This window comes from Ambystoma mexicanum, chromosome 8, assembly GCF_040938575.1.
Source record: "Ambystoma mexicanum isolate Mex_15411 chromosome 8, UKY_AmexF1_1, whole genome shotgun sequence".
NCBI classification, from domain to species: Eukaryota; Metazoa; Chordata; class Amphibia; order Caudata; family Ambystomatidae; genus Ambystoma; species Ambystoma mexicanum.
The window spans coordinates 1,071,040,940-1,071,067,004 of record NC_090929.1 but is presented as its reverse complement, the minus strand read 5'-3'; the positions used below and the strand labels follow the sequence as shown (position 1 = coordinate 1,071,067,004).

The 26,065-nt window shown below is 46.3% G+C and overlaps 1 protein-coding gene across 4 annotated transcripts in view; it reads left to right on the top strand.

Moving 5' to 3' along the window:
* Positions 1-26,065, top strand: part of TUBGCP2 (tubulin gamma complex component 2) — a 704,444-nt gene that overhangs the window by 239,558 nt on the left and 438,821 nt on the right. For 2 of the 4 annotated variants that reach the window (XM_069611057.1, XM_069611056.1), the window contains exon 6: positions 26,014-26,049. The exons of the other annotated variants lie outside the window; for them this stretch is intronic. In XM_069611057.1, the coding sequence (XP_069467158.1) occupies positions 26,014-26,049 (36 nt within the window). The remainder of the gene's footprint in view (positions 1-26,013; positions 26,050-26,065) is intronic. 4 annotated transcript variants of the gene reach the window in all.

Genomic DNA, 26,065 nt, shown 5'->3' with positions numbered 1-26,065 from the left:
CCCTAAAGCGTACAAAGGCGAACACAAATGAACCATCTTGAAGGCCTTCCGACTTAAGGGTCCAATGCTGAGAGATGGTGTAAGTATCTGCATGTTTAATGACTTCTCTATGGAAGTCTCCAAGAGGCACAGAGAATTCAACCAGCTGTTTGAGGCTCTCAAAGGTTCTGAACATGGCTACCATCTTAAATTTCCATCCATTCAGTGTTTTCAACACCAGAAACAATGGCATTTGTTCGACAACGCTGAGGATTCCTGGTGATTTTTACGAGGCCACGAAATTGTGCACACCAATATGCTCCTGGATGAGCGGACGCAACCCGGGGGTCAAGCTTTGGCATCACAGCACCAGCACTCAAAAGAAGAGCACCCATGGTGGAAAAAAGTGTGTTTGAAACCTAAGGAACCCGCAATGGCAGCTGGTAAAAGGCTGAGAAAAGAAGCGGAAATAACAAAATTAACCAATCGATAAATGATAACAGGATGCCGTAAATGTATAGTCAAAAGATTTTTTACCAATACAAAAATGTTCACTTCATTTCATTACACAATTCAAATAAATCATCAAAAGGATCACAAACCCAATGTTTAATTTTCTTCCATTCTAATTTCCAGTCTCATCTCATAAGTACAATATTCATACCAACATTTATACATTCATATGGGTGTCTATTCTACCCATCCCCAAAATTCATAACACATTTCCTAGATTTCAAACTTTAGTATTTTACAGCGCGGATGCCGGTTATGAAGAAGAAATGCGGTGAGTAAGTGCAGTATGCAGTGCCTCTAGATGTTTCCACGCTAACCTGGAGTGTCTTTTCCCTCTTGCAGATGGATGAGAAGTTCCAGAGACAGAGTTCCCCCAGAGCGGCTGGGATTCAGGTAAGCGTTTGAAGCTCGTATAGTCTTTAAAAATAAGCGAAGATTTGCTGAATGCTTACTAATGCCTTTTTTCTGTTCTTTTCCCTTTTCCTTAGGAAGCGGCGTGCCGGGATGGGAATGACATCGCCGAAGATGCCCGCAGAACAGAAGAAGCGATGAATGATGGGCAGAAGCGCCGCAAGGTAAGGCTGTTCCTAACGGTTTTCTTGCAGGAGCTAACGGTTTTCTTGCAGGAGCTGAGCGCAGAAGAAAGATGCAGGCCTACTGGAGACCGATCCAAACACGGTGAGTGTCACGCTGCAGGTGCAGAAAACACAAAGCATGTTTCTCAGCCTGGGCATGGCTTAAATAGTCTCTGGGTATCCCAGGTGTCTCTGGGCTGAACCACACCCAAAAAGACTAGACTGCGCATGCAGTTCTGGGAACGGAAATATGTGGGGGCATCCATCTTGTCCCCATCAATGCACTACAAGTCCAATTCCCAATGTTATCCTATGGGAGTGAGTGTGTCTGGTGCCACAAGTGCCAAGTCTGACTCCAAGTAGGTCTTTGGAGGGATGGAGAGGCCCTTGAGGGCCATGTAGGTGATCGTGGCCTGGCTCCAGCCTGACATCTTGGAGAGGTGGGGAGATGAGGGGCAGGAATCATGACCGCATCTATCATTTGTTGAACCAATTAACATGCTTGCCAAGCGAAAGACACGCGAAGAACTTTGTTTTCCCTACGGAAGAGTGTGAGTTTCTTTGTATCGGAAGCTAAATGAAAGTGAGCAGCCTGGAAGGGTGACTGAGGGGGTATACCAACATTGCCAAAGCCAATAGACAATAATTAAGGAAATGCTTAAAAAAAGGAAAAAGTACTGCCTAAGTAAAGAGGGAAAGCAAATAATATTAATGGAAGCTGTAGTACCCATGAACTGTCTAACGTATGAAAAAATGGTTTGAACATGCATTGCCAAGGTCAGAAGAGTATAAAGAACTGTGTCGACTAAACCACACTGGATCGAGCCAAGAGAATGTTAAAGTGCAACAGGTGAATGGTGAGAAACCTATATGAGAGCCATAGAAAGGTGGGCATGAGTAAAACCATCACAGTGAATTTAATGAATGGATGCAGTGTGGCAAGGCCAACGACTGGCAGGAGGTGTGTGACACGTTATGGCAAAGCCAAGAGGCCGACAAAGCCAAGTGAGTGTGACTTTGTACACGGGCTAGTACAGAAGAACCTTTGTGAGCTGAAGAGCCTATGTATCCTGGTTGCGCTACCTGTGATGGGTGGACCGTGTGGTCTGATAGCTGAGCCTAGACCAGTGAGCCCTATATTGCGAAAACCAAAAGTCATTGTTAAGCAAGTAAAGGAGAAGCACTGCAAGCAAGCTGGTGACGCAATCCCGAAAGAGTGTCAGGTTGATCTAAAGTTGTTGAATTTTTTAAAAGACTAATAAAAGTACAAGTGGCTAAATTGAAGTGTTGGGGAAGGGAACCCTGAGATTTGAGGAACCGCCAAGGTTGTCTTGAGAATGAAGCTTCAAGACTTTTCTTTTGAACTGTGTTGCCTTGGACCTTGGCAAGGGAACCCAAAGGATTTGTGGAACTGCTTTGAACCTTGAGAAAGGTAATTTGGTGACTTTGTGCAACTTCCTTGAACTTGGGGAAGGGGAGCTGAGAAGGAAGCTAGGAGCTGGAAGAAGCTCGGAACTTTGTGCTAATCACTGTTTCTTTGATTTATTGATATCCCTACACGTTTTTTAGCTTTAGTTGTGAGGGCAAGCATAGGTTTTGGACACAGACAGACTTTTTAGTTGAAGTCTTTGTCTCCGACGTTCCTTAGTTTTGTTCAGGTAGGGAAATTCCACCTTAGTATAGGGCAAGTTAGACCTTCTACCATCCCGATTTAATAAACCGTTTTGTTTTGAACTTTGAAACTGTTGTCTTTGTCTTGCTTCATGATGCCTTCACAATACAAGGCAATGAAAGACCATTGGGTGCCTCGACTAATGTTGCTTTTCTCTGAAGCTGTAGATGCCGGGCACCTCCCATCCTCCATGATGGAGGCGAACACAGTGGTATTCCACATAGCCAGCAAAGACATGACAGTGTGCGGGTCAAACAGACCAATCTCACTTATCAATATGGATGCAAACATCTTGGCCAAATGCCTGGCAATGCATCTCGAGCGATTGCTTCCCAGGCTGGTACATCAGGACCAGACAGGGTTTATATTGAGAAAAACACTCAACTAATAAGATACATAGATTGCTACACATTATTAGTAACCCTTCCGAGCCCTACAATGTTGTGTTGTCACTTGACTCTGAGTTCCGGAAAGTGTAAAGATGAATACTTGGTTTGCTGAAGAGATGTATAGGTAAGAACAACTTCCCCCAGTTGGTAAGTATGCTGGCAGGAAGCCGGATGTTCAGGAAGCAGGATCTTCAAAGTAAAGTCTGACCTCAGGCGATGGTGAGCGTTACGCTGCTTGCCAGTGCAGATTAACGCGAAGCATCTGTCTTGAGGATCGGGGCAGCTTTTATAGCTGAGATCGTGGGCACTCCCATTAGGGCCCGCTTACCAGCCACACCCTGACACTCCTAGAGACTGAGCACGTGCAAAGGCAATCCATTAGCAGTCACACCCAAGAATGCACTTGGGGCTGCTTAATGGATGGAATGTTCAAGGTTAATGCATCCTGCTTAATGGATGGAATGTTCAAGGTTAATGCATCTGAAATGCTATGGTCATAATAAAAGCTTTTTGGTGTTAAATGGATGTTCTTATTTACTTTTGTTCATGAGCCTTGCGCCAAAGGAGCCAGGACAGTGTCCACCCAGGTCTCCTGTGCATGCGACCCCTGCATGCCTGTGCCCCTGATTTCATGACCATGACAGATACAAGATCTAGACAGTTCAATAGATTCCTGTGGCAAAATATAAAGGCATAAGTGAGCTTTAATATACTAAAGGCTAACAAGGGATGTGGTGGGTTGGCCCTTCCAGAATGAAAGGCTTATTATACTGCAGCCCAAATGTGCTGGATAAAAATATGGCAAAATGAAAAGGACACCTCCAGCTGACGTGCTGCTGAACTGGCTGTGATGAAACCATTTACACCCCAAGACGTTATAGCTCTCCCACATGCAAACATTCCTAGGTATATTCTGAAACATCCAATAGTGGGGTATACACAGAGAACCTGACATAGAATGTTAAGGCGCATGGGGATAAACATATGAAAGATCCCACTCTGGCTGAGCCTTACAGCAATACAGAAGCTACACAGTACAGACCAGAAGAGATTTAATATAGGCAATATTCCTGAAATATTTACAGTGGCAGATCGCTATACTTACTACGCACCCAGAGACCCTTCACCGTGGTTCGATGCACATTAGGGCTCATGGGTGAGGGCTGGCTGATACATTGGGCAATTGTCACAATGATGGAGCACACTATCTCTGATAATATGCATGATAGAGAGCCCATCCACATGCAAAATGGTAGTTTCCCAAATCTCTCAGGACTTCCCCAAACCCATGCATTCCCAATAATCTACAGAGGAATTTGACACTGGTGACCTTATTGTCCAAGGATGTGGGGGTGCAACTGGGGATAGGGGGGTGAAGATATATATATATTTCTGAGGCTTGTGGAATCTGCTTAGATCACATGCTGTGCATAGGCCGACATCTAGTGGAAGCTGCGGAGTATTACAGTTTGTTTTTCGAAAGTCGAAAATGGGCGTCGACACAGGCGTGCCAGTAATACTATCCCTAGTGTGACGTCCACTGTACCCAAGATCCCTCACGCGTGTAGGATCCTCAGATTGTTTTTTTCCGCCATACTGGTCGGAAGCATCTTGCGGAGTTCCCTGGCCTTAGCCATACTTTTGCTGTTATTATAATTTTAATTCTTATTCATTCCCTTCCCCACCCCAACGTCGACCCTCAACCTCGACGACGGCTGGAGAAGTCATCGACCGTCGACTGCTGCACGACGGATCTGGGCCTCGGTAGGCCGCTGGCCTCGGCCCGGGCCTAGTAGGCCGCTGGCCTCGGCCCTTACAAGTAGGGAGAGTGGGGGGTGGTACATACTCTTCACTCTTGATATATAGTTACATTTATATATATTCCTACACTTAGCAGCCCGCTGCCTTAAGGTGCGTATGGAGGGTACCCCTTTTCAATTCTGCCCCAAGTGCAATCGCAAATACCCTTGGGTCGACAGGCACGCCACGTGCAATCTCTGCTTGCCGAGGGATCACCCCGAAGCGAACTGCAGAGCGTGTAGTAGGTTTAAACCTAAGACACTTAAGGACCGTTCGACAAAGCGTTGGGCCCACCACGCCAGGCAGGAGGCCATGGCAGCGGAGGGCGCCTTCAGCGATGGCAGCGACGCCGTACTTTCGGACGGCGAGGGCATTACGGCGTCGAAAGACAGCCGACGAGCGCAGGTCCCCGACCTCGGAAGGTCGTCCGGCAAGGCGGCTATGGGGAAGACCCCCGGCGACGCAAGCGCTACACACCTAACACACACTAAACACACTAAGACCAACCGGACCTCGACGACGTCGACTTCCCGGAAAGAGGCACAAAAAGAACGGTCCGACTCGGTGTCCTCTGGGCGCTCTCGATCGAGATCGCCTCACGACGCAAGGCAATCATCCACTCTTGCCAAGAGTGCCTCGCTACACACACTAACGGAAGTTCGATCGTCGGGAGACGAAGACGACTTCCACCCCCAGGCCGCGCTCCAAGATACCGAGACCGCGGTTAACACCAGTGAGGCCCCACGCCCGAAGCACACAGATACCTTTCCAGACCCTCGACGCCAGGCGTCGAAAGTCGCTGGGGCCCCCAAGGGACAGGGAAAACATTTTTCCACGCACGGAGAAGGGGGGAAACAGCGGAAAGCACAGCCTTCCACCCCTGTAAAGCCTAAGCAGACAAGCAAACACAAGTCTACCCTTGAAAATAAATCACCTGCTAAAGTAATACCCTGTTCCAGGGAATGGTCCAGTGAAGACATAGACAGGGTTATGTCTAGGATGTCTTCCTTGGCTGATTTTTATGATAAGAACCCAGAACACTTTCTTTCATATAACCCTCAAGGGGCCACACCCTCAGGCTCCTCCGATCCTATCCCGCTAAGTAAAAAGCCCCGGGTCGAAAGACCTGAACCCTTCGAGGTTCAGCCTTACTCCACTCCATATTCTACTCCACTCCCCAGTTATCAGGGACAAGTTTTCCCTGAAGAGGACCAGGAGTTTGCAATTATGGAAGAACAAACCGGGACAGATTACTATGCAGAGGATGAGGACCTGGAGGAGGGAGAAGATGAGCAGGAAATTTACAGAGTAGATTCCCCAGTACAAAGCGAAGCCCCAGTTACTGACTCTCCAGTTGATAACCAGCCCCTCCTTAACGAGGTTCTCGCTCGAGCAGCGGAACACTTCCACATCGACACCCACGGTGTACAGGAGGAAAGGGACTTCGCGGAGGAGTTTGTAGGAGAGAGAAGACCGGTCGCTCAGACCATCCCTATCCTCAAATCCATCCAACGAAGAATAGATCCTTCCCTGGTGAATCCTAACCTCACCAGAGCTGTCAACCCCAGAATTGAAAAGATTTTCCGGGCAGCCCAGTCTGACCCTCTGTATATAAAGGGACATCTTAAACCAGATTCCCTAGTGGTGACCAACACTAGAAAGAGGGCTGGCACGCCCTTATCTTCATCAGAAGCTCCTCCCGACAAGGAGAGCAAAAAACTTTACGGGTTTGGCAGAAAGGTAGCCTCAACGTCCGCCTACCAAGCAAGGATTGCGAATTCCACCACCCTGTTGGCTAGTTACAATTGCCATCAATGGGAAGAAGTCGCGGCGCTCATTGCCTCTGCTCCAGAACCGTTAAAGGGCCAGCTGGCTCGGATCTCGGCAGAGGGGAGAGCCGTGTCTGGTTGCATTTTAAAAGCAACTTTCGACGCCGCTGACAACGCAGGGAGATTGATAGCAGAAGGTACTGTTATCAAGAGACATGCGTGGTTACGGCAGTCGGGATTCAAGACAGAAACCCAGGCTTCTTTAATAGACAAGCCAGTGGAACCCGACCTATTGTTTGGGAAAGCGGTCGAAGACGCACTTAAAAATGCCAAAGATGAATATGAGACTCTCAAATCCCTTGGCCAGCTTACCAACAAACCCCCTAACCAGAGGGGGAACAATAATTTTCGTCGCCCACGCGGCCAAAATTCACAAAGAGGCAACTATGCCCAGGGACAAGGTACACAATGGAATAACAACCAGCAGTCTACCCAGAGTTACGGCAGGGGTAACAAGAGAGGTCGTGGAAGAGGCAGAGGCAGCCCCAACAAGGGCGGTGGCACGCCTCCACCAAAACAGTGACGCTCAGTTCAGGGTCCCTTGCCACGCAACCCCAGTAGGGGGACGCATTTCCACCTTCACCCAGGCTTGGGAAGGGATCACCTCAGACAGATGGGTGCTGTCAACAGTATCCGCAGGATATTGTATAGAACTACTGCAGCGTCCCCGGAATCATCCTCCACGACAAAGAGTGCACTCCCTAGAGCATCAAAGGATCCTTCTCGAGGAGATCGCCATTCTGCTAGAAAAGGACGCGATAGAACTCGTCCCAGGACACCAGGTAAACAAGGGTATCTATTCAACTTACTTCCTTGTGCCAAAGAAAGATTTGACAATGCGCCCAGTATTGGACTTACGGCCTGCCAACAAATATGTCAAGCCCCAAAAATTCCGTATGACCACGCTACAAGAGGTAATCCCCCTCCTAAAAAAGGGGGATTACATGGCAACCTTGGATATGAAAGATGCTTATTTTCATATTTCCATGCTCCCAGCGCACAAAAAGTACTTGCGCTTCAAGGTGGACAGTCGCCACTACCAATTCAAGGTACTGCCCTTCGGGATAGCTTCAGCACCAAGGGTATTCACCAAGGTACTGGCGGTGGCGGCTGCACACCTACGCAGGGAAGCAATCCCGGTGTACCCTTATCTGGACGACTGGCTCATAACGGGGGAAACCCCAGGAATTTGCAGGTCAAACATTCAGAGGACTATCGACCTCCTCCACGAATTAGGCTTCTCCATCAACGAGAAAAAGTCAAGTCTGGTGCCAAGCACCTCAAAACAGTTTCTAGGAGCTATCCTAGATACTCAGAAAGGATTGACCTTCCCTTCGGAAGAGAGAATTCGGAACATACTTCTGCAAATTCCGCATTATCAGTCAGGTCAACAGATAACAGTACGCAAAGCTATGCGGTTACTGGGCATGATGGCGTCATGCATTTACCTGGTCCCCCACGCGCGTCTGCGCATGCGTCCCATGCAGGAATGGTTGGCGAAACAGTGGTCTCAGGCAAGTGGTCATTGGGACGATCTAGTGGTCGTTTCGCCAACACTCGTACAGAGCCTACACTGGTGGACAAGAGAGAATCTCGCAAAGGGGAAACCCTTTTACGATCCCGAAGTACAAGCCGTGGTGACTACAGATGCATGCCTGACTGGGTGGGGAGCTCACCATCTCCACCACACAGCTCAGGGTCTCTGGTCTCACTCAGTAGCCAAGAACCACATCAATCTGCTAGAGCTTCTGGCAGTATTCCGAGCGCTAAGGGCGTTCGAGCCCCATCTACTGAACTTGTCGGTGCAGATCAGGACGGACAGCACGACAGCCATGTTCTATCTGAACAAGCAAGGGGGGACTCGTTCGCCAAATCTGTCCAAGCTTGCCCAGAAAATATGGATATGGGCACTCAGACGGAACATCTTCCTGTCATCGCAACATGTTCCAGGGGAGCTCAATTCCCTAGCGGATGCTCTAAGCAGAAACTCCCTCCCAGAAGAACACGAATGGGTCCTTCACAGAGACGTAGTAGAAGATCTCTTCTCTCAGTGGGGTTTCCCCACTATAGACCTATTCGCCACAAGCGAAAACAAACAATGCCCAGGATTTGCATCCAGGTTCCCCCAGCCGGACTCCCAAGGGAATGCCCTGTGGATGAACTGGTCAGGGATGTTTGCGTACGCTTTTCCACCAACTCCTCTCATCAGGAAGGTGGTGTACAAGATGAACAAGGAATCTATGACGCTCATCCTAGTTGCTCCCATGTGGGCGAGACAACCATGGTTTCCACACCTACGCAGGATGGCGGTGTGCGAACCCATCAGACTCCCAGCCTGGTACAACCTACTGTCCCAGCAACAGGGTCAAACAGTGCATCAGGAACCCAACTCTATGAACCTAGCAGCATGGCTCCTGAAGTCATAGAGTTTGGACATCTCAAATTACCACAGAGGTGTATGGACATTCTAAAGGAGTCCAGGAAACCAAATACAAGGCACTGTTACTTTGATAAGTGGAAAAGATTCGTTATCTGGTGCCAGAATAAACAAATCAACCCGGTTGATTGCACTCCTTCCAACGTTGTGACATACATGCTCCACCTGCTGGATGCAGGGTTGGTTTTTAACTCGCTGAAAGTACACCTGGCAGCCCTCTCGGCTTACACCACATCCCATAACAAGGTCTCGTGGTGGAAAGTACCAGTGGTTAAAGCCTTCATGGAAGGAGTAAAGAGACTTCACCCTCCTATTTCGAACCCACCGCCAGGATGGGACCTCAACGTGGTGCTAGCTAAGCTCATGGGACCCCCATTCGAACCCATGCATAAAAGTAGTCTCAAACACCTGACTTATAAAACGGCCTTCTTAGTAGCCATTACCTCCATAAGAAGGGTCAGTGAAATTCAGGCTCTGTCAGTGCAGGATCCTTTCTTTACTATCCACAAGGACAAACTGGTTTTACGCACACACCCTAGGTTCTCACCTAAATTCATATCCAAGTTCCATGTAAACCAGTCCATCGAGCTTCCGGCTTTCTTCCAGAACCCGCAAAGCTCGGCTGAGGTGAAACTACACACCCTAGATGTGCGTAGGGCGGTCCTATACTATGTAAATAAAACCAGACCGCTAAGGAAAACAGATCAACTGTTTGTCTCCGTAGCTACAGGCAGAGAGGGGGATCGCGTCTCTAAGGGCGCTATCTCGAAGTGGATTATCAACTGTATACAGCTGTGTTACTCTCTTTCTGACAAGACTCTGCCTTTTACGCCAAGGGCCCACTCTACTAGAGGCATTGGTGCCACTCTGGCTTTCATTGCAAATGTTCCCCTCGACACCATTTGCAAAGCGGCTACTTGGAGCTCTATTCACACTTTTACTCAGCATTACTGCATTGACACTCATTCCAAGACAGATACACAAGTGGGACAAGCGGTTCTAAGACACCTGTTTGCTCATGACCCTTCTCACATCCCACCTCCTTCTTCTGGTACTGCTCGCTAATCTATGCACAGCATGTGATCTAAGCAGATTCCACAAGCCTCAGAAGGGATACATTACTCACCGTAATCGTATTTCTGATGCTTGTATCTGCTTAGATTCACATGCGACCCACCCTTCCTCCCCTCCGAGAGAAGGCGCATGATTGCTTGTAGTCTTACCTTTTCTGTCTATCTGCTTGGATTATCTGTACTCACGCTACTCCTCATGCTTCCTCATGTCAGAAAAAATACAATCTGAGGATCCTACACGCGTGAGGGATCTTGGGTACAGTGGACGTCACACTAGGGATAGTATTACTGGCACGCCTGTGTCGACGCCCATTTTCGACTTTCGAAAAACAAACTGTAATACTCCGCAGCTTCCACTAGATGTCGGCCTATGCACAGCATGTGAATCTAAGCAGATACAAGCATCAGAAATACGATTACGGTGAGTAATGTATCCCATTTCTGAGGCTTGTGGAATCTGCTTAGATCACATGCTGTGCATAGGCCGACATCTAGTGGAAGCTGCGGAGTATTACAGTTTGTTTTTCGAAATCGAAAAGGGCGTCGACACAGGGCGTGCCAGTAATACTATCCCTAGTGTGACGTCCACTGTACCCATGATCCCTCACGCGTCTAGGATCCCCATATTGTTTTTTTCCGCCATTCTGGTCGGAAGCACTTCATCGGAGTTCCCTGGCTTTGCCATATTTACACTTTAAAATAATTCTAATTTGCCCCATTTTCTCACCCCTACGTCGACCAGCATCTCGACGCCGAACCGGGGAGGAGATCAACGTCGAGACCCGACGGATTGGGCCTTGAGGCTTCCGCCTCGGCTCGGGCCTGGGCCGCTGGCCTCGGCCCTACAGTAGGGAGAGTGGGGGGTGGTACACTTCCACGCTCGGTTAGAAACACCTTCTTACCTACACACACTTGCCCGCTGCCCACAGGCGCGTATGGAGGGTACGCCCTTTCAGTTTTGCCCCAAGTGTAATAAAAAATACCCTTGGGTAGATAAGCACACTACGTGCAACCTTTGCCTGCCCAGAGACCACCCCGAGGCGGGTTGCAGGGCCTGTAGCAGGTTTAAGACAAAAACTCTTCAGGACCGCTCCACCAAGCGTTGGGCCCACCACGCCAAGCTAGCAGCTATGGAGGCGGAGGGTACCTTCAGCGACGGCAGCGACGCCGGACTTTCGGACGGCGAGGGCACCAAGGCGTCGAAAGACAGCCTAACGCACGTCCCCGGCCTCGGAAGGTCGTCCGTCCCGGCGACTATGGGGAAGTCCCCCGGCGACAAAAGCGTTACACATACACACGCTAAACACAGAAAGAGGCACAAAAGGAGCGGTCCGAAAGGACGTCCTCTGGGCGGTCCCGGTCGAGGTCGCCGCACGACGTCAGGCAAGCCTCCACACTTGCACATAGTGCCTCGCCCATTAACATCACGGAAGATCACTCGTCCGGAGACGAACACGGCTTCCATCCCCAGCCTGCACCCCAGGGAAAGGGTACATCACTTGGGAGTGAGGAGGGCCCAGTTTCGAAGCCTAGTTCGAAACACAGGGATTCCACCTCCGATCCTCGACGCCAGGCGTCGAAAGATAGGGGCAAGGGTAAACACACTTCCACCCACGGGGAAGGGGGTAAGCAACAAAGGAAACAACCCTTGCAATCCCCCACAACAATAGAACTGACTTCCCCGTCCAAGTCTTCTCAGGGACAGTCCATAGAGAGTTCCAGCAGGGTCACCCCAAGCTCAAAACTCTGGTCATGCGAGGACATTGACAGAGTAATGTCAAGGATGTCCTCCTTAGCAAATTTCTTCGAAAGACACCCTGACCAACTACTAGCTTTAAACCCTCAGGAATCTTCTCCCTCAGGTTCAAGGGACCCTATCCCTTCAAATAAAAGGCCCCGGGTCGAGACACCAGTAAAGGCCTCAGAACCCTTCGAGGTCCAACCCTATTCTTGCCTTTTCCCTACAGGCCAAGGAGACTCTTCCCTTATAGAGGGCCAGGATTTTGAAACACCAGAAGATCTCGCAGTGTCAGATTATTACGGGGAGGACGAAGACGAGGATGAGCCAGAAAATAGCCCGGATATTTTCAGAATGGACTCACCAGTCGAAAGGGAAGCCCCAGTGTCTGATTCCCCAATAGATAATCAGCCCCTCCTAAATGAACTGCTCTCTCGGGCAGCTAACCACTTCCACATAGACACACAAGGTGTCCAAGAAGAGAGGGACTTCGCGGAGGAACTAATTGGGGAAAGGAAGACAGTAGCCCAGACCATTCCCATCCTGAAATCTATTCAACGCAGAATAGCACCATCCCTTGTCAACCCAAACTTGACAAGACCTGTAAACCCGAGAGTAGAGAAGCTGTTTAAAGCAGCCCAGTCGGACCCTCTATATATTAGAGGCCAACTTAAGCCAGACTCTCTAGTCGTAACTAACACCCGCAAAAGAGCTGGAACCCCATTATCTTCCTCGGAGGCCCCCCCCGACAAAGAAAGTAAGAAACTCTATGGTTTTGGTAGAAAAGTAGCTTCCACGGCAGCCTACCAAACCAGAATCGCGAATTCCACCACACTGTTGGCCAGCTACAACTGCCATCAGTGGGAAGAAGTGGCAGCACTAATAGATTCCGCTCCCGAACCCCTTAAGAGCCAGCTATCTCGCATTTGTGCAGAGGGAAGAAACGTCTCAGGCTGCATTTTAAAAGCAACTTTCGACGCCGCAGACAATGCGGGTAGAATTATAGCAGAGGGGACTGTCATCAAAAGACATGCTTGGTTGAGGCAGTCGGGATTCAGAGCAGAAACACAAGCTGCACTCTTAGACAAACCAGTGGAAAGTGATCTCCTGTTTGGAAAGGCAGTCGAGGACGCACTAAAAAACGCAAAGGAGGAATTCGACACCCTCAAATCCCTTGGCCAGTTAACTACAAAACCACCTAACCAAAGAGGGAACGGCAATTTTCGTCGCCCCCGCGGCCAAAATTCCAATAGAGGAAATAGCTATTCCCACACCCAGGGTACACAGTGGAACACCAACTCACAACAGTCTACCCAGGGGTATGGTAGGGCTAGTAGAAGAGGACGTGGTAGAGGCAGAGGCAGCCCCAGTAAAGGAGGCGGCACGCCTCCACCAAAGCAGTGACGCTCATTTCAGGGTCCCTTCCCATGCAACCCCGGTAGGGGGGCGAATATCCAGCTTCACCCAGGCATGGGAAGGGATAACATCCGACAGATGGGTGCTGTCGACAGTATCCAAGGGGTACTGTATAGAACTACTGCAACGTCCCCGAAACCACCCTCCAAGACAAAAAGTCCACTCTTTAGAACATCAAAAGATCCTCCTCGAGGAAGTCTACAATCTGCTCCTAAAGGACGCGATAGAACTCGTCCCAGGACACCAGGTAAACAAGGGTATCTATTCAACTTACTTCCTTGTGCCAAAGAAAGATTTAACAATGCGCCCAGTATTGGACTTACGGCCTGCCAACAAGTATGTCAAGCCCCAAAAATTCCGTATGACCACGCTACAAGAGGTAATCCCACTCCTAAAAAAGGGGGATTACATGGCAACCTTGGATATGAAAGATGCCTATTTTCATATTTCTATGCTCCCGGCGCACAGAAAATACTTGCGCTTCAAGGTGGACAGTCGCCACTACCAATTCAAGGTACTGCCCTTCGGGATAGCTTCAGCACCAAGGGTATTCACCAAGGTACTGGCGGTGGCAGCTGCACACCTACGCAGGGAGGCAATCCCAGTGTACCCTTATCTAGACGACAGGCTCATAACGGGGGAAACCCCAGGAATCTGCAGATCAAACATTCAGAGGACTATCGACCTCCTCCACGAATTAGGCTTCTCTATCAACGAGAAGAAGTCAAGTCTGGTGCCAAGCACCTCAAAACAGTTTCTAGGAGCTATCCTAGATACTCAGAGAGAATTGACCTTCCCTTCGGAAGAAAGAATTCGGAATATACTTCTGCAAATTCCGCATTATCAGTCAGGTCAACAGATAACAGTACGCAAAGCTATGCGGTTACTGGGCATGATGGCGTCATGCATTTACCTGGTCCCCCACGCGCGTCTGCGCATGCGTCCCATGCAGGAATGGTTGGCGAAACAGTGGTCTCAGGCAAGTGGTCAGTGGGACGATCTAGTGGTCGTTTCGCCAACACTCGTACAGAGCCTACACTGGTGGACAAGAGAGAATATCGCAAAGGGGAAACCTTTTTACGATCCCGAAGTACAGGCAGTGGTTACTACAGATGCATGCCTGACTGGGTGGGGAGCTCACCATCTCCACCACACAGCTCAGGGTCTCTGGTCTCACTCAGTAGCCAAGAACCACATCAATCTGCTAGAGCTTCTGGCAGTATTCCGTGCGCTGCAGGCGTTCGAGCCCCATCTACTGAACTTGTCGGTGCAGATCAGGACGGACAGCACGACAGCCATGTTCTATCTGAACAAGCAAGGAGGGACTCGTTCGCCAAATCTGTCCAAGCTTGCCCAGAAAATATGGATATGGGCACTCAGACGGAACATCTTCCTGTCATCGCAACATGTTCCAGGGGAGCTCAATTCCCTAGCGGATGCTCTAAGCAGAGACCCCCTCCCAGAAGAATACGAATGGGTCCTTCACAGAGACGTAGTAGAAGATCTCTTCTCTCAGTGGGGTTTCCCCACTATAGACCTATTCGCCACAAGCGAAAACAAACAATGCCCAGGATTTGCATCCAGGTTCCCCCAAACAGACTCCCAGGGGAATGCCCTGTGGATGAACTGGTCAGGGATGTTTGCGTACGCTTTTCCACCAACTCCTCTCATCAGGAAGGTGGTGTACAAGATGAACAAGGAATCAATGACGCTCATCCTAGTTGCTCCCATGTGGGCGAGACAACCATGGTTTCCACACCTACGCAGGATGGCGGTGTGCGAGCCCATCAGACTCCCAGCCTGGTACAACCTTCTGTCCCAGCAACAAGGTCAAACACTGCATCAGGAACCCAACTCTATGAACCTAGCAGCATGGCTCCTGAAGTCATAGAGTTTGGACATCTCAAATTACCACAGAGGTGTATGGACATTCTAAAAGAGTCCAGGAAACCAAATACAAGACACTGTTACTTTGACAAGTGGAAAAGATTCGTTATCTGGTGCCAGAATAAACAAATCAACCCGGTTGATTGCACTCCTTCCAACGTTGTAACATACATGCTCCACCTGCTGGATGCAGGGTTGGTTTTTAACTCTCTCAAAGTACACCTGGCAGCCCTCTCGGCTTACACCACATCCCATAACAAGGTCTCGTGGTGGAAAGTACCAGTGGTTAAAGCCTTCATGGAAGGAGTAAAGAGACTTCACCCTCCTATTTCGAACCCACCGCCAGGATGGGACCTCAACGTGGTGCTAGCTAAGCTCATGGGGCCCCCCTTCGAACCCATGCATAAAAGTAGTCTCAAACACCTGACTTATAAAACGGCCTTCTTAGTAGCCATTACCTCCATAAGAAGGGTCAGTGAAATTCAGGCTCTGTCAGTGCAAGATCCTTTCTTTACTATCCACAAGGACAAACTGGTTTTACGCACACACCCTAGGTTCTCACCAAAATTCATATCCAAGTTCCATGTAAACCAGTCCATCGAGCTTCCGGCTTTCTTCCAAAACCCACAAAGCTCGGCTGAGGTGAAACTACACACCCTAGATGTGCGTAGGGCGGTCTTATACTATGTAAATAAAACTAGACCGCTAAGGAAAACAGATCAACTGTTTGTCTCCGTAGCTACAGGCAGAGAGGGGGATCGCGTCTCTAAGGGCGCTATCTCTAAGTGGATTATCAACTGTATACAGCTGTGTTACTCTCTTTCTAAAAAGACTCTGCCGTTTACACCAAGGGCCCACTCTACTAGAGGCATTGGGGCCACTCTGGCTTTCATTGCAAATGTTCCCCTCGACACCATTTGCAAAGCAGCTACTTGGAGCTCTATTCACACTTTTACTCAGCATTACTGCATTGACACTCATTCCAAGACAGATACACAAGTGGGACAAGCGGTTCTAAGACACCTGTTTGCTCATGACCCTTCTCACATCCCACCTCCTGCTTCTGGTACTGCTCGCTAATCTATGCACAGCATGTGATCTAAGCAGATTCCACAAGCCTCAGAAGGGATACATTACTCACCGTAATCGTATTTCTGATGCTTGTATCTGCTTAGATTCACATGCGACCCACCCTTCCTCCCCTCCGAGAGAAGGCGCATGGTTGCTTGTAGTCTTACCTTTCTGTCTATCTGCTTGGACTATCTGTACTCACGCTACTCCTCATGCTACCTCATGTCAGGAAAAACACAATCTGGGGATCCTAGACGCGTGAGGGATCATGGGTACAGTGGACGTCACACTAGGGATAGTATTACTGGCACGCCCTGTGTCGACGCCCTTTTCGATTTCGAAAAACAAACTGTAATACTCCGCAGCTTCCACTAGATGTCGGCCTATGCACAGCATGTGAATCTAAGCAGATACAAGCATCAGAAATACGATTACGGTGACTAATGTATCCCATATATATTTTTTATTAATCAAAGAAGTGTCTTCTTGTCTCCGAACGATACGATATAAGATTATCTACCAATTGCAATTTACTTCACGTAAGATGCACGCTATGAAATTGGACTGTTGGCGGTAGTGTCCGAATGTGGGCATACTGGGGCATATGATATGGGCTTGCCCAAAGATCTATCACTTATGGAACAAAGTTTTTGATAAATTCAAATCGATCAGTGGCAGTTCCCCGAATAGGATGCCGGCCCCCATGCTGTTTGGGTATGAAATAGACTTGTGGGATTGGCCCAAAAGGAGACTGATCCGCATTATACTTTTTGCTGCTCGTAAAACTCTCCAGATCACAAATACTATGGGACCTATTTGAGGTTTTCATAGCATTCTGGAAAGACAGTTGGGCCTGCCCGACAGCTCAGTCTCACCTGTCACCGCTCTTGTCTGTGTGAAACATAGTGCGTACATGATTTCCATGAACTCCTGTTGTCCCTCGATCAAGGAATCAAAACGTATCACTTGAATGGGGCCAATGAGGCATGTCATCGGCTCCACGAGCCCCCAACACTATTTTACTCTAGAAATTATGGTTTTATAATCTTTTCTTGTCTCTTTTTTTCTTTTCCTCTTCTTTCTTCTTCCATCTTGCTACCTTCTTGTAATTTCTCTCTGAATGTTGTTGGCTGCACACTTCGTCCCCGCTATTGTACACAATCATTGGGATCCGCCATGAGCTTTCTATGATGGGAGAACATGCAACAATGTCTTTGAGATTTGTTATGTTTAAACTCCACTAAACAGGGCTAAAAGTTTGATTGGGGAGCAAATTGAGAATGAAAGGCATTTATATCTGTTCAAAGGCTTCCGCTTTATTACTTGTTCCGTGTTGATTGTTCTCCTAATGTTATAAAAGCAATTGTGATTATGGCGAAGAAAAACTAACATGCTGACATGCAAGTATGACTTTTTATTTTAAAATAAGGGGTTTCAAATATACCATCAATATACTCTGAAAGGGCCTCCATTATGGAACATATGCTACAATAATTAGTCAAAATGTTAATAGTGGTGTGTATGTTTTAAGACTTTATTGCAAAAATATATTGCTGCCAGTTTCGGATTTTTAATATACAAGTACTTTTTTTCTTTTTTTATCTTTTCCTTCCTGTGTGATTAAACCTTTTGGCACCATCAATCAAGTAATATTGAGTTTGCTGCTTGTAATGTTGAAGGATTTACCTTTCTATATTTGATGACTATAGCGTGTTCTTTGTACTTTGATCTTCACTGTTCAATATAGCCAGATTTTCCTGCTTATCTGCCCCCTTTATCACAATTGATTTGTCCTTGTTTAGATAATTTAAAGCATCTTGCTGTACCTTTTGGTACATTTCTTTTAAATGTGTTCATATTTTTGTTTATGATTGCTAGGAAAGATTTCTCTTTTAGCAACTTTCCTGCCATAATTTCTATGGATCGTTTTGCTTTTTTTTTTTTAAACTGTTCTGACTTTTTTCGGGCAAGTAAAGCCTCTGGCTTCACTTCCCTTGCTTTTGCTCATCTGTTATGGGGAAAGTGATAATTCCTTCAGACTAACAGTACTGGGAAGCTATGTTTCCCCTTTGTCTTTTACATTTTTGTAACTTTTTTTGTTTTGTTTGGTATATGGTTTCACAATAACACTTTTACCATATCCTTTACATGTTACATTTCCTGCTATACTCCACAGGGGGGAAAAGATAAGCAAGACAGACATCACATATACAATTCAATTCAAACACAATTCAACCAGAAATGTCAATACTCTTGGTTAATACGAGGGAGAGAAACCAAATAATTAATGTTGCATCACCACTTAATAATCATTTCTCCTTGTTAAAAAGAATCTTAAAAATGTCCTTTATGTATTTTATCAAGGCAAATGTTCTCTTAAAATCTTCTCCCCCGCCTAATAGGTTCCACCAGTCCTCTTCACTTACTGATGACACTTTGTCTATGGACGAACAAGTACTTTGATCTTACCCTACAGAGGGCTCCACATGAAATAGTTAAGATGTTTCAGCGTTTATTTTTCATTACCACATCTTAAATCTGTGAACATATCAGGGTTCCTAGACAGAAGAACCTCCTTTGTGTGTAACAGGTTCTTGCGGAATCTCAGAAATTGATCTCTGTAGTAAGGGCTAGGAAAGTGTTCTAAATACAGGTGTAATACGTTGACCTCTTTAATCTCCATGTGTGGATGTTTTAGTAATCTACTTGCATTCTTCTTTGAGGTTGTTTTAATCCTGTCTTGAGCCCATCATTTATTTTTAACTGACTGAAGTGGGGTTGTTTATTAAGGCAGATTATGTAGTGTTCAATTGGTCTACCATTATACTACACCTTGCAACCCACCTTTGCAGTGGCCGGTCTTGTTTGATGTCATTAACTATTTTCAAGATGTCAAAATGTTGGGGGCTTTCATTCATGATAAATTTACGGAATAAGGCCAAAAAGTTCCAAGATACTATTGCATGAGCTGAAAGAAGACCCAGTTTGTACCGGTCAGGGTCCGAGTTGCCCACGTAGTGTAGTGGACGAGTTCTTCCACCAGATGTACCCCTCTGCTGTTGTAATCAGACAACCAGAGCAGCAAATCAGAGGAAAGAAAGGATACCAGATGAGACCCAGGTGTCGCAATAGGAGATAGCTTCCACGGGATCAATGTCGTAGAAGCCGGTGTCGAGAAGGCAAGACGAGATGCGTAGGGCAGGAAACACAGTGAACCTACAAGCGAAGTGCGAGGTTAATCACAATGTGCATATGCAGGGCAACCACTCTTTCGGAAACAAAAATGTAGTTTGCAATAATATACAGTTAGACGAGACGCGTAAACGGTAGTACTAATGCTGTCCTTAGTCAATACATATCTAGCCCCCACCCCTTATCCAGGTTGCACCAAGAACAAGAAACCCCTTACGGGCTTACCATATTAAAGTACGTGCAGTCTTTGGAAGTTCCAAGCAGAGAGACAAGATGAGACAGGTCCGGTTTCCAGAGGAAAAAGAAGCACACCCTAACCCGACGGCACGAGGACGCCTAAGTACACTGTGGCAGTCTCTAGTCCGTGTACAGAAATCACTGCTCCAACAAAATCCCAGGATCCCAGGTATACAAAGTTCTTTGCTTTCCAAGTTCAGCAGATGAAGAAAAGCACCATTCAGAAACGGCCGTGATCTTGAAGAGCAGCACAGCAAAAGGGGCAGAGACAAGACTGTTCCGTTAGCTGTCCATGGTCATAACACACATCCGGCAGACACGTAGCAAAGGGCAATCCAAAACGAAAATCCAATAAACAGTCCGGGTCAAAGCACAAGAGTTCCAGAAGCAAGGAGGGGGAAACAAGGGCAAGGAAACAAGGAATAAACAAGCAACTTTCCGTAACGCCACTAATACAAATCAGAAGCACCGGGCAACAAGTGGGAGGTGCTTAAGTACAGATTATGTGACGACGTTACGTGCTACTCGACGTTGACGGTAACAGGAACCGGGAAGGACGGGACGCAAGCGTTGCCATGCCAGCTTCCAGCCACCTGGCTGCAGTGTTCTTAAAGGGCTATACGCGTATGGTCGTGGACCGATCGTACGCGTGGACATGACAGTATCTTATTGCTGCAGTTGAAAGGCAGTTCGGTAATCTAAGAATTTCCCTCCAAAAAGAGCCCTTCAAAACAGCCCATATCTCCCACGACAAACATACTGTGGTTTCGGCTCCTTAAGAAAGAACAGGGACACCTTTATGTTTATAAAACATTAAGCGTGGTCTCAGGGAAAAGTTCCAAAATTTCCAGAAGAACCACACTCCCTGGGAGGTCAGAATGTCAGCATTCATTTTTAATTCTATTATTTGCGGACCGTCATTAATACTGGAGTTAAGTTTCACTCCTAGGTATTTGATGGATTCTACTAGAGTTATGCGTTCATATTGAATTCGCCACTGAGATTATTTGTTCTTTTTCCCTATTAAATTATGTAGGACGAGTATTTCAGTCTTAGAAACGTTGAACTTCAGCCCGTTATGATCAACGTAATCTTGTACGGCATTCAGTCTTCGTTGGAGTCCGATTGTTGTCTGACCGAGGACGACTAAGTCGTCCGTGTATAACATCCATCCAATATGGGCCCTGTTTATTTTTGGTGAAAAAGCCGCTGAAGAGGGTCACTGCTAAAGGCCATCCTTGCTTCAAACGTCTGCTAGTTTTGACACCTTTCCTTAGCAATCCTGACTGGTTCAACTTTATTTTAATGGCTGTCTCGGAGTACAGGGCTCTGATGACCTGAGGTAAGTCGTCGGGACAGTTTAGTTCTTTAATTGTTTCCCACAGTAAGTGCCCATCTATGCTGTCAAATGCTTGCTGTAAGTCTATGAAGGCCAAAAACATCTTGGTGTTTGACCTGATGGCTCTAACTTTCAAGAGGTTAATCAGAAAAAGGTTCAAGTTACAGCCCACTCCTTTAACCTGTTTGTCTGGTGTCAACCAGTTTACACCGGACATCAAGTAGTGCTATCGGGCAATAGTTCTTGGGGTCTGCTCGATTCCCCTTTTTATATATTGGTACCAATATCACTGTTTTCCATGATGTTGGTATCCTTTTCCGTTTCACAATCTCTGTGACTAAAATTTCACTGAAGTCTGTCCATTCTTCTGGGGCAAGCTTGAGCATGTAGTTCGTCAGTCCATCAGGGCTATCGGGGACCGGGACGCATGAATTACTGGCTTTTTTATATATAGATATATAGTATAAGGTTGTCTCTGTCAAACGTAATATTCCATTCTTGCGAATTAAAGATCACGGGGCGTCCCGATTCGTTCATTATTACCTCCCAACAGTTGTTAAGTGACGTACCCATACTTCCTCAGGTACCATATTACTTATTATAGTTTGTTGCTGTATAGTTCTGTTTTTGATCTGCCATAAGCTTCTGGAATCTCTTTTGCTTAATAGTTTTAATATCTTTTCTGCATCTTGCTGGTACATAATCATTTTTACATTCCGTTTGTCAAAAGTTGGCTCTGTTCCTAAAATGGGTTTTTCCTCCCACTGCTTTGATTACTGTAAAGTGCATCAACATGGTGATATAATTCATACCTAGTGTTACTTTCTCTCTGGCGGTCTGAAGTCGCTCCTTAAGGAGCCTTACTTTTGACTTATTCATATGTAATCTGTTGCGTCCACTCTCTACTTCGGGTCTGAATTCCCACTTGTGTTGTGATCGTTACAGCGTGAATACGTAACTTAATTTTAGTAAGTCAAGATCACTGTTAGACGTGTGGATGACTTCTAATTGGTTGACCATGCGAATTACGTTGGCCGATACAAAGTAATAGTCAAGGGTGGAATGTTGGTCACCTCCGTTCCAACTACATGCCACCGGAATGTCTCCAGGAGTTTGTCCATTAAGCATCTGAAAGCCACGTTCTTCCATGTTTTGATTCCATCGAACTCCCTTTCCTTTTTCCCTTTTTAGTTTCTTCCCCCGTCTTCCCACACCCTGATTTGAACCTCCTGCTTAGTCATTGAATATTCAGCTCTCTGCACAGGATAATCAATGGTGGCTCTATACTAGATTGTTTGTCATCGATAAGAGACATGAGTACACAAACGCGATATTGTACCATCTCACTGGGTTTTAATATACATTTAGGATTTCCACGGTGTAGGCGATGTTATCATTTCCTTGCTTCAAATCTACTGTTACAAGCTGCACATAGGGGCGAGGGTTCCTGGAAAATTAAGTCTTTCGTTCTCATAACAGGCCTCTCGTTAACTTGTTCGCTTAAGGTTCTCGTCTTTAGTATCTCTGATGTGAAAGCCAAAGGGTCGTAATAATATAGTTGACCCCAGTAATAGTTCCGATACCAGTGTTGACCTTATGTGCATACAAACTTTGTCGTGTCTTGACTCACTTAAAAATTCTACAATTGAAATATCCTCAGTATTCACTGTACAAAGTTTTGGAATTTGATGAAATGAACACAAAACCTTGGTATGGTTTAAGACTAAGCCGTCATCCAATGGAAGTAATCTTTCTAGGACCAAGTTTTTTAAAGGAGAAATCTTGGCAACTATGGAGTTTTTTTCTAGTCCCCTTCTCAAGTAGAGTATCATTTCCTGTTCCTTCCGATGCATCAACCTCTTATCTTCTATTGAAAGAGTATTAGAACAAAGGTCTGTCAAGGGGCGTGTTATCTTCCTTCATTTTGAATCCTCCCCTTCCTTGAGAATTAATTACGCAGCAAAGGCGTTTTTCCTCCAGAGTCATAGACTGATTTTTGTCGTTTGGACTTCCCTCCCTGGCTGATAGCTGTATGTTAGTAGTTGTCAGGCTCCCACTTTACACTGTCAGGTTTCCATATTACAGTTCATGATTTAAACACTCAAACTGGAGGTGTAGAAGTGGTGATTAGTTTTAGATCTTAGTTGGTGGCTGGGAATGAATCTTGCTTCTGGGGCTTTAATTGGGTATGTGAAATTCTTCCTTAATGTTTCTGTCAGGAAGCCTTTGTTTCCCCAGGGCAAGATCGGGGCACTGCTCAGGAGCATTGATTGGCTGGGGCTGGAGGTGAGGTAGTTTGGAATTCTTTCAAGAGTTCTAAACTGCCTTTCATTCTAGTTTTCTAAGGAACAGGTCACAGTTTTTATAGTTCAACAGTATAAGCAATTAAACTTCTAAAGAATATATATTAAACCAGAAGAAGTGCCAGTGTGAAGACAAAGGAAACCACAGAGAAGCAAGGGCCAATTCAAGAAGCAGCTACAGATGAAGAAAGCTAAGTGCAAACAATTCAAGTTTATTCATAACAGTTCCATGAGTTTTTGGAGTTAAGGGTTACATGAACTATTTCAAGCGTGATTTGTTTGGATGCATGTAGCACTTGTAAATAAGGAAATGTTAAATGTTAGAGCAAGTAACTGTCTGGAGCCTGCTTCAATTGCGCTCCAGACCGTGTTGTAATAAACTAATCAGGCGTGCGGTCGGAGGCTGCCGTGAGACACTAACCCTTGAGTAAATTACTGTAGGAAATAACTAACATTAGTTATCTTTCGTTCGGGTTAGTACACATATTCGTTGGTTGCCATTAGAGGAAAGAACCCTCGGACGTGATAATGGGTGCGGAGCGTCGCGTCATCTACAAAGTGAATATTCAAATGTGCGGGCTAACAGCTGTTCCAGTTACGAAGCGAGTTGGCAGAAACAGTGAAAAAGATTTTCTCGTCATGAAGGTGTAAATAAATTAAAAGGTTCAGAAATGTCAGCGCGGACTCGCACAAAGTAGAAGAGCAACCCTGATACAAGTGAAACTGCGATAACACACGCACACTTATTTAAAGAACTCAAGTAGTTGAGCAAGGCAAAGGCGGTGTCAGTGTTGAGGTGCATAAACTTCACAGGTGAAGGCTAAAAGGGACCAGAGTGAAGCAGTGCTTATCCTGAATTTCACTCCCCGGCACAAGAGAGGACTGTACAAAGGATTTATGTGTAACAAGTGAGAACACTTTGAAAAAGACTTCCTATAATGCAGCAACTTCCTTATCCGACCCTAGCCGCACAGCAAGTTTAAGTAGCAAACTGAGGATACAAGGAAGACCAAAGACTTTGTTATACAGTGACAGTTTGCTAATAAAGGCCTATCAGCATACAAAGCATAGACTGCAGGTATTTATGGGAAGTGGGAGGCAGTAAGAAGTTAAGGCATAGTGTGGGTAAGTGGCAAGTTGACAGTAATTGTTGTGATTACCTTCCAGGTCTTAACAGAATACCCAGTCCAAGGAAGATGCAGGAGACGAGGGTGCTAGAGAAGATCTGCGTTTGTTATTTTTTCCCCTTCCCCTTTCCCCTTGGGTTTGACGGTAGAATCGTTATATCAAACTGAGATTATTAGGCCGGCATAGTTGTGGAGGAATGGGGGGGGGGGGTTCTGATGGGATATCGTCACTCCTGCAAGAACTTTCAGCTGGACCTGACGGTAGTAAGCGTTTGATTCAGAGTGATTCTTATCTGTGAAGACTGCGCTACCTCCATTAACTCTTCCTCCTCATCGTCATATACTGAGAAGTTCAACAAGTCTTCCTCCTTCGATTCTTCACAGGACTGTCTGCTTACTAAGTCGGCCGCCAATGGCTTATCTTCGGTTTCTTTGGTATGGTTCTTTTATTTTGCACTTTTGGTGCAAAGATGTTGTATGTTGCTCTATCGTGAAACTTTTAGGTTACGTAAAAAGTTCTGTGTCTCATTTGATTTCCCAATTTTCATTTGCAGCATATTTCTTTTTTGTGTGCATTAATTATTGTGTTTTGTTTATTTATCATCGGTTGCTTCTTCTTACGTCGTGTATAGAAGATTGAACAGTTGTTAGTGTTGGTTTCACTTTCTCCTATCTCGATTAGGTCATCTTGAGTTGATACCGTAAGGCTGTCCATCACGGTAAACACATTTTGATCTTCACCCACCTTTTTTTCATTTACTAGGTTAGTTGCATCGTTGCGTGAGGTGGACGGGCCCCCGCTTTCCTGTATGGACGATGTAATTCCTTGATTCGGTTGCCCCTTCCACTTACGTTTGAGTTTCACAATCCACCTTTTTTATCAGCTTACACGTTGACACAGTTTCCGTCTGTGGCTTCCCACAAGAGTCCTTGGATTGGTTCCGATTTTTTTAAGAGCTGTGGAGTCGCCTCAAAGGGCCAGTTTCTCTCCATATTGATTTCCTTATGGATGTTTGATTAAAAAAAATTGAAAATGCAGCTCTGTTTCTTTCCTGTGGTCTAGCCGATCTTGCGAGGTCAAGAGGAAAGACTGTAGCTTTGAATACATCATAGCTGTTAGTCGCTTGATCTTTATAGTTGTCGTTTATTGTCTCATTAAGCTTCATGAAAGGGGCCAATGAGATTGTTAAAGCTGACATCATATAGGTGTGCGTGTTGGTGTTTGTTGTACGCTCTTCAGATTTCAGTTTGTTCAGGTGGCTCTCTTCTTTGTTAATGCCTTTCCACCTGAACTTCCACCTATGCACTGATGGTGGGGCAGGTGGAATCCGCTGAGTCAGAGCTGACTGTCTTATTTCTTCGCCGGATGTGTCTTTGCTCGTGTTGGGGATGCTATCAAGGCCTTTCACACTAATTAGATGACTTTTTTGTTCCAGATGGTGGTCTGTCCTACAGTTATTTGCAGTGTCCATGTAAGTGGAAATCAAG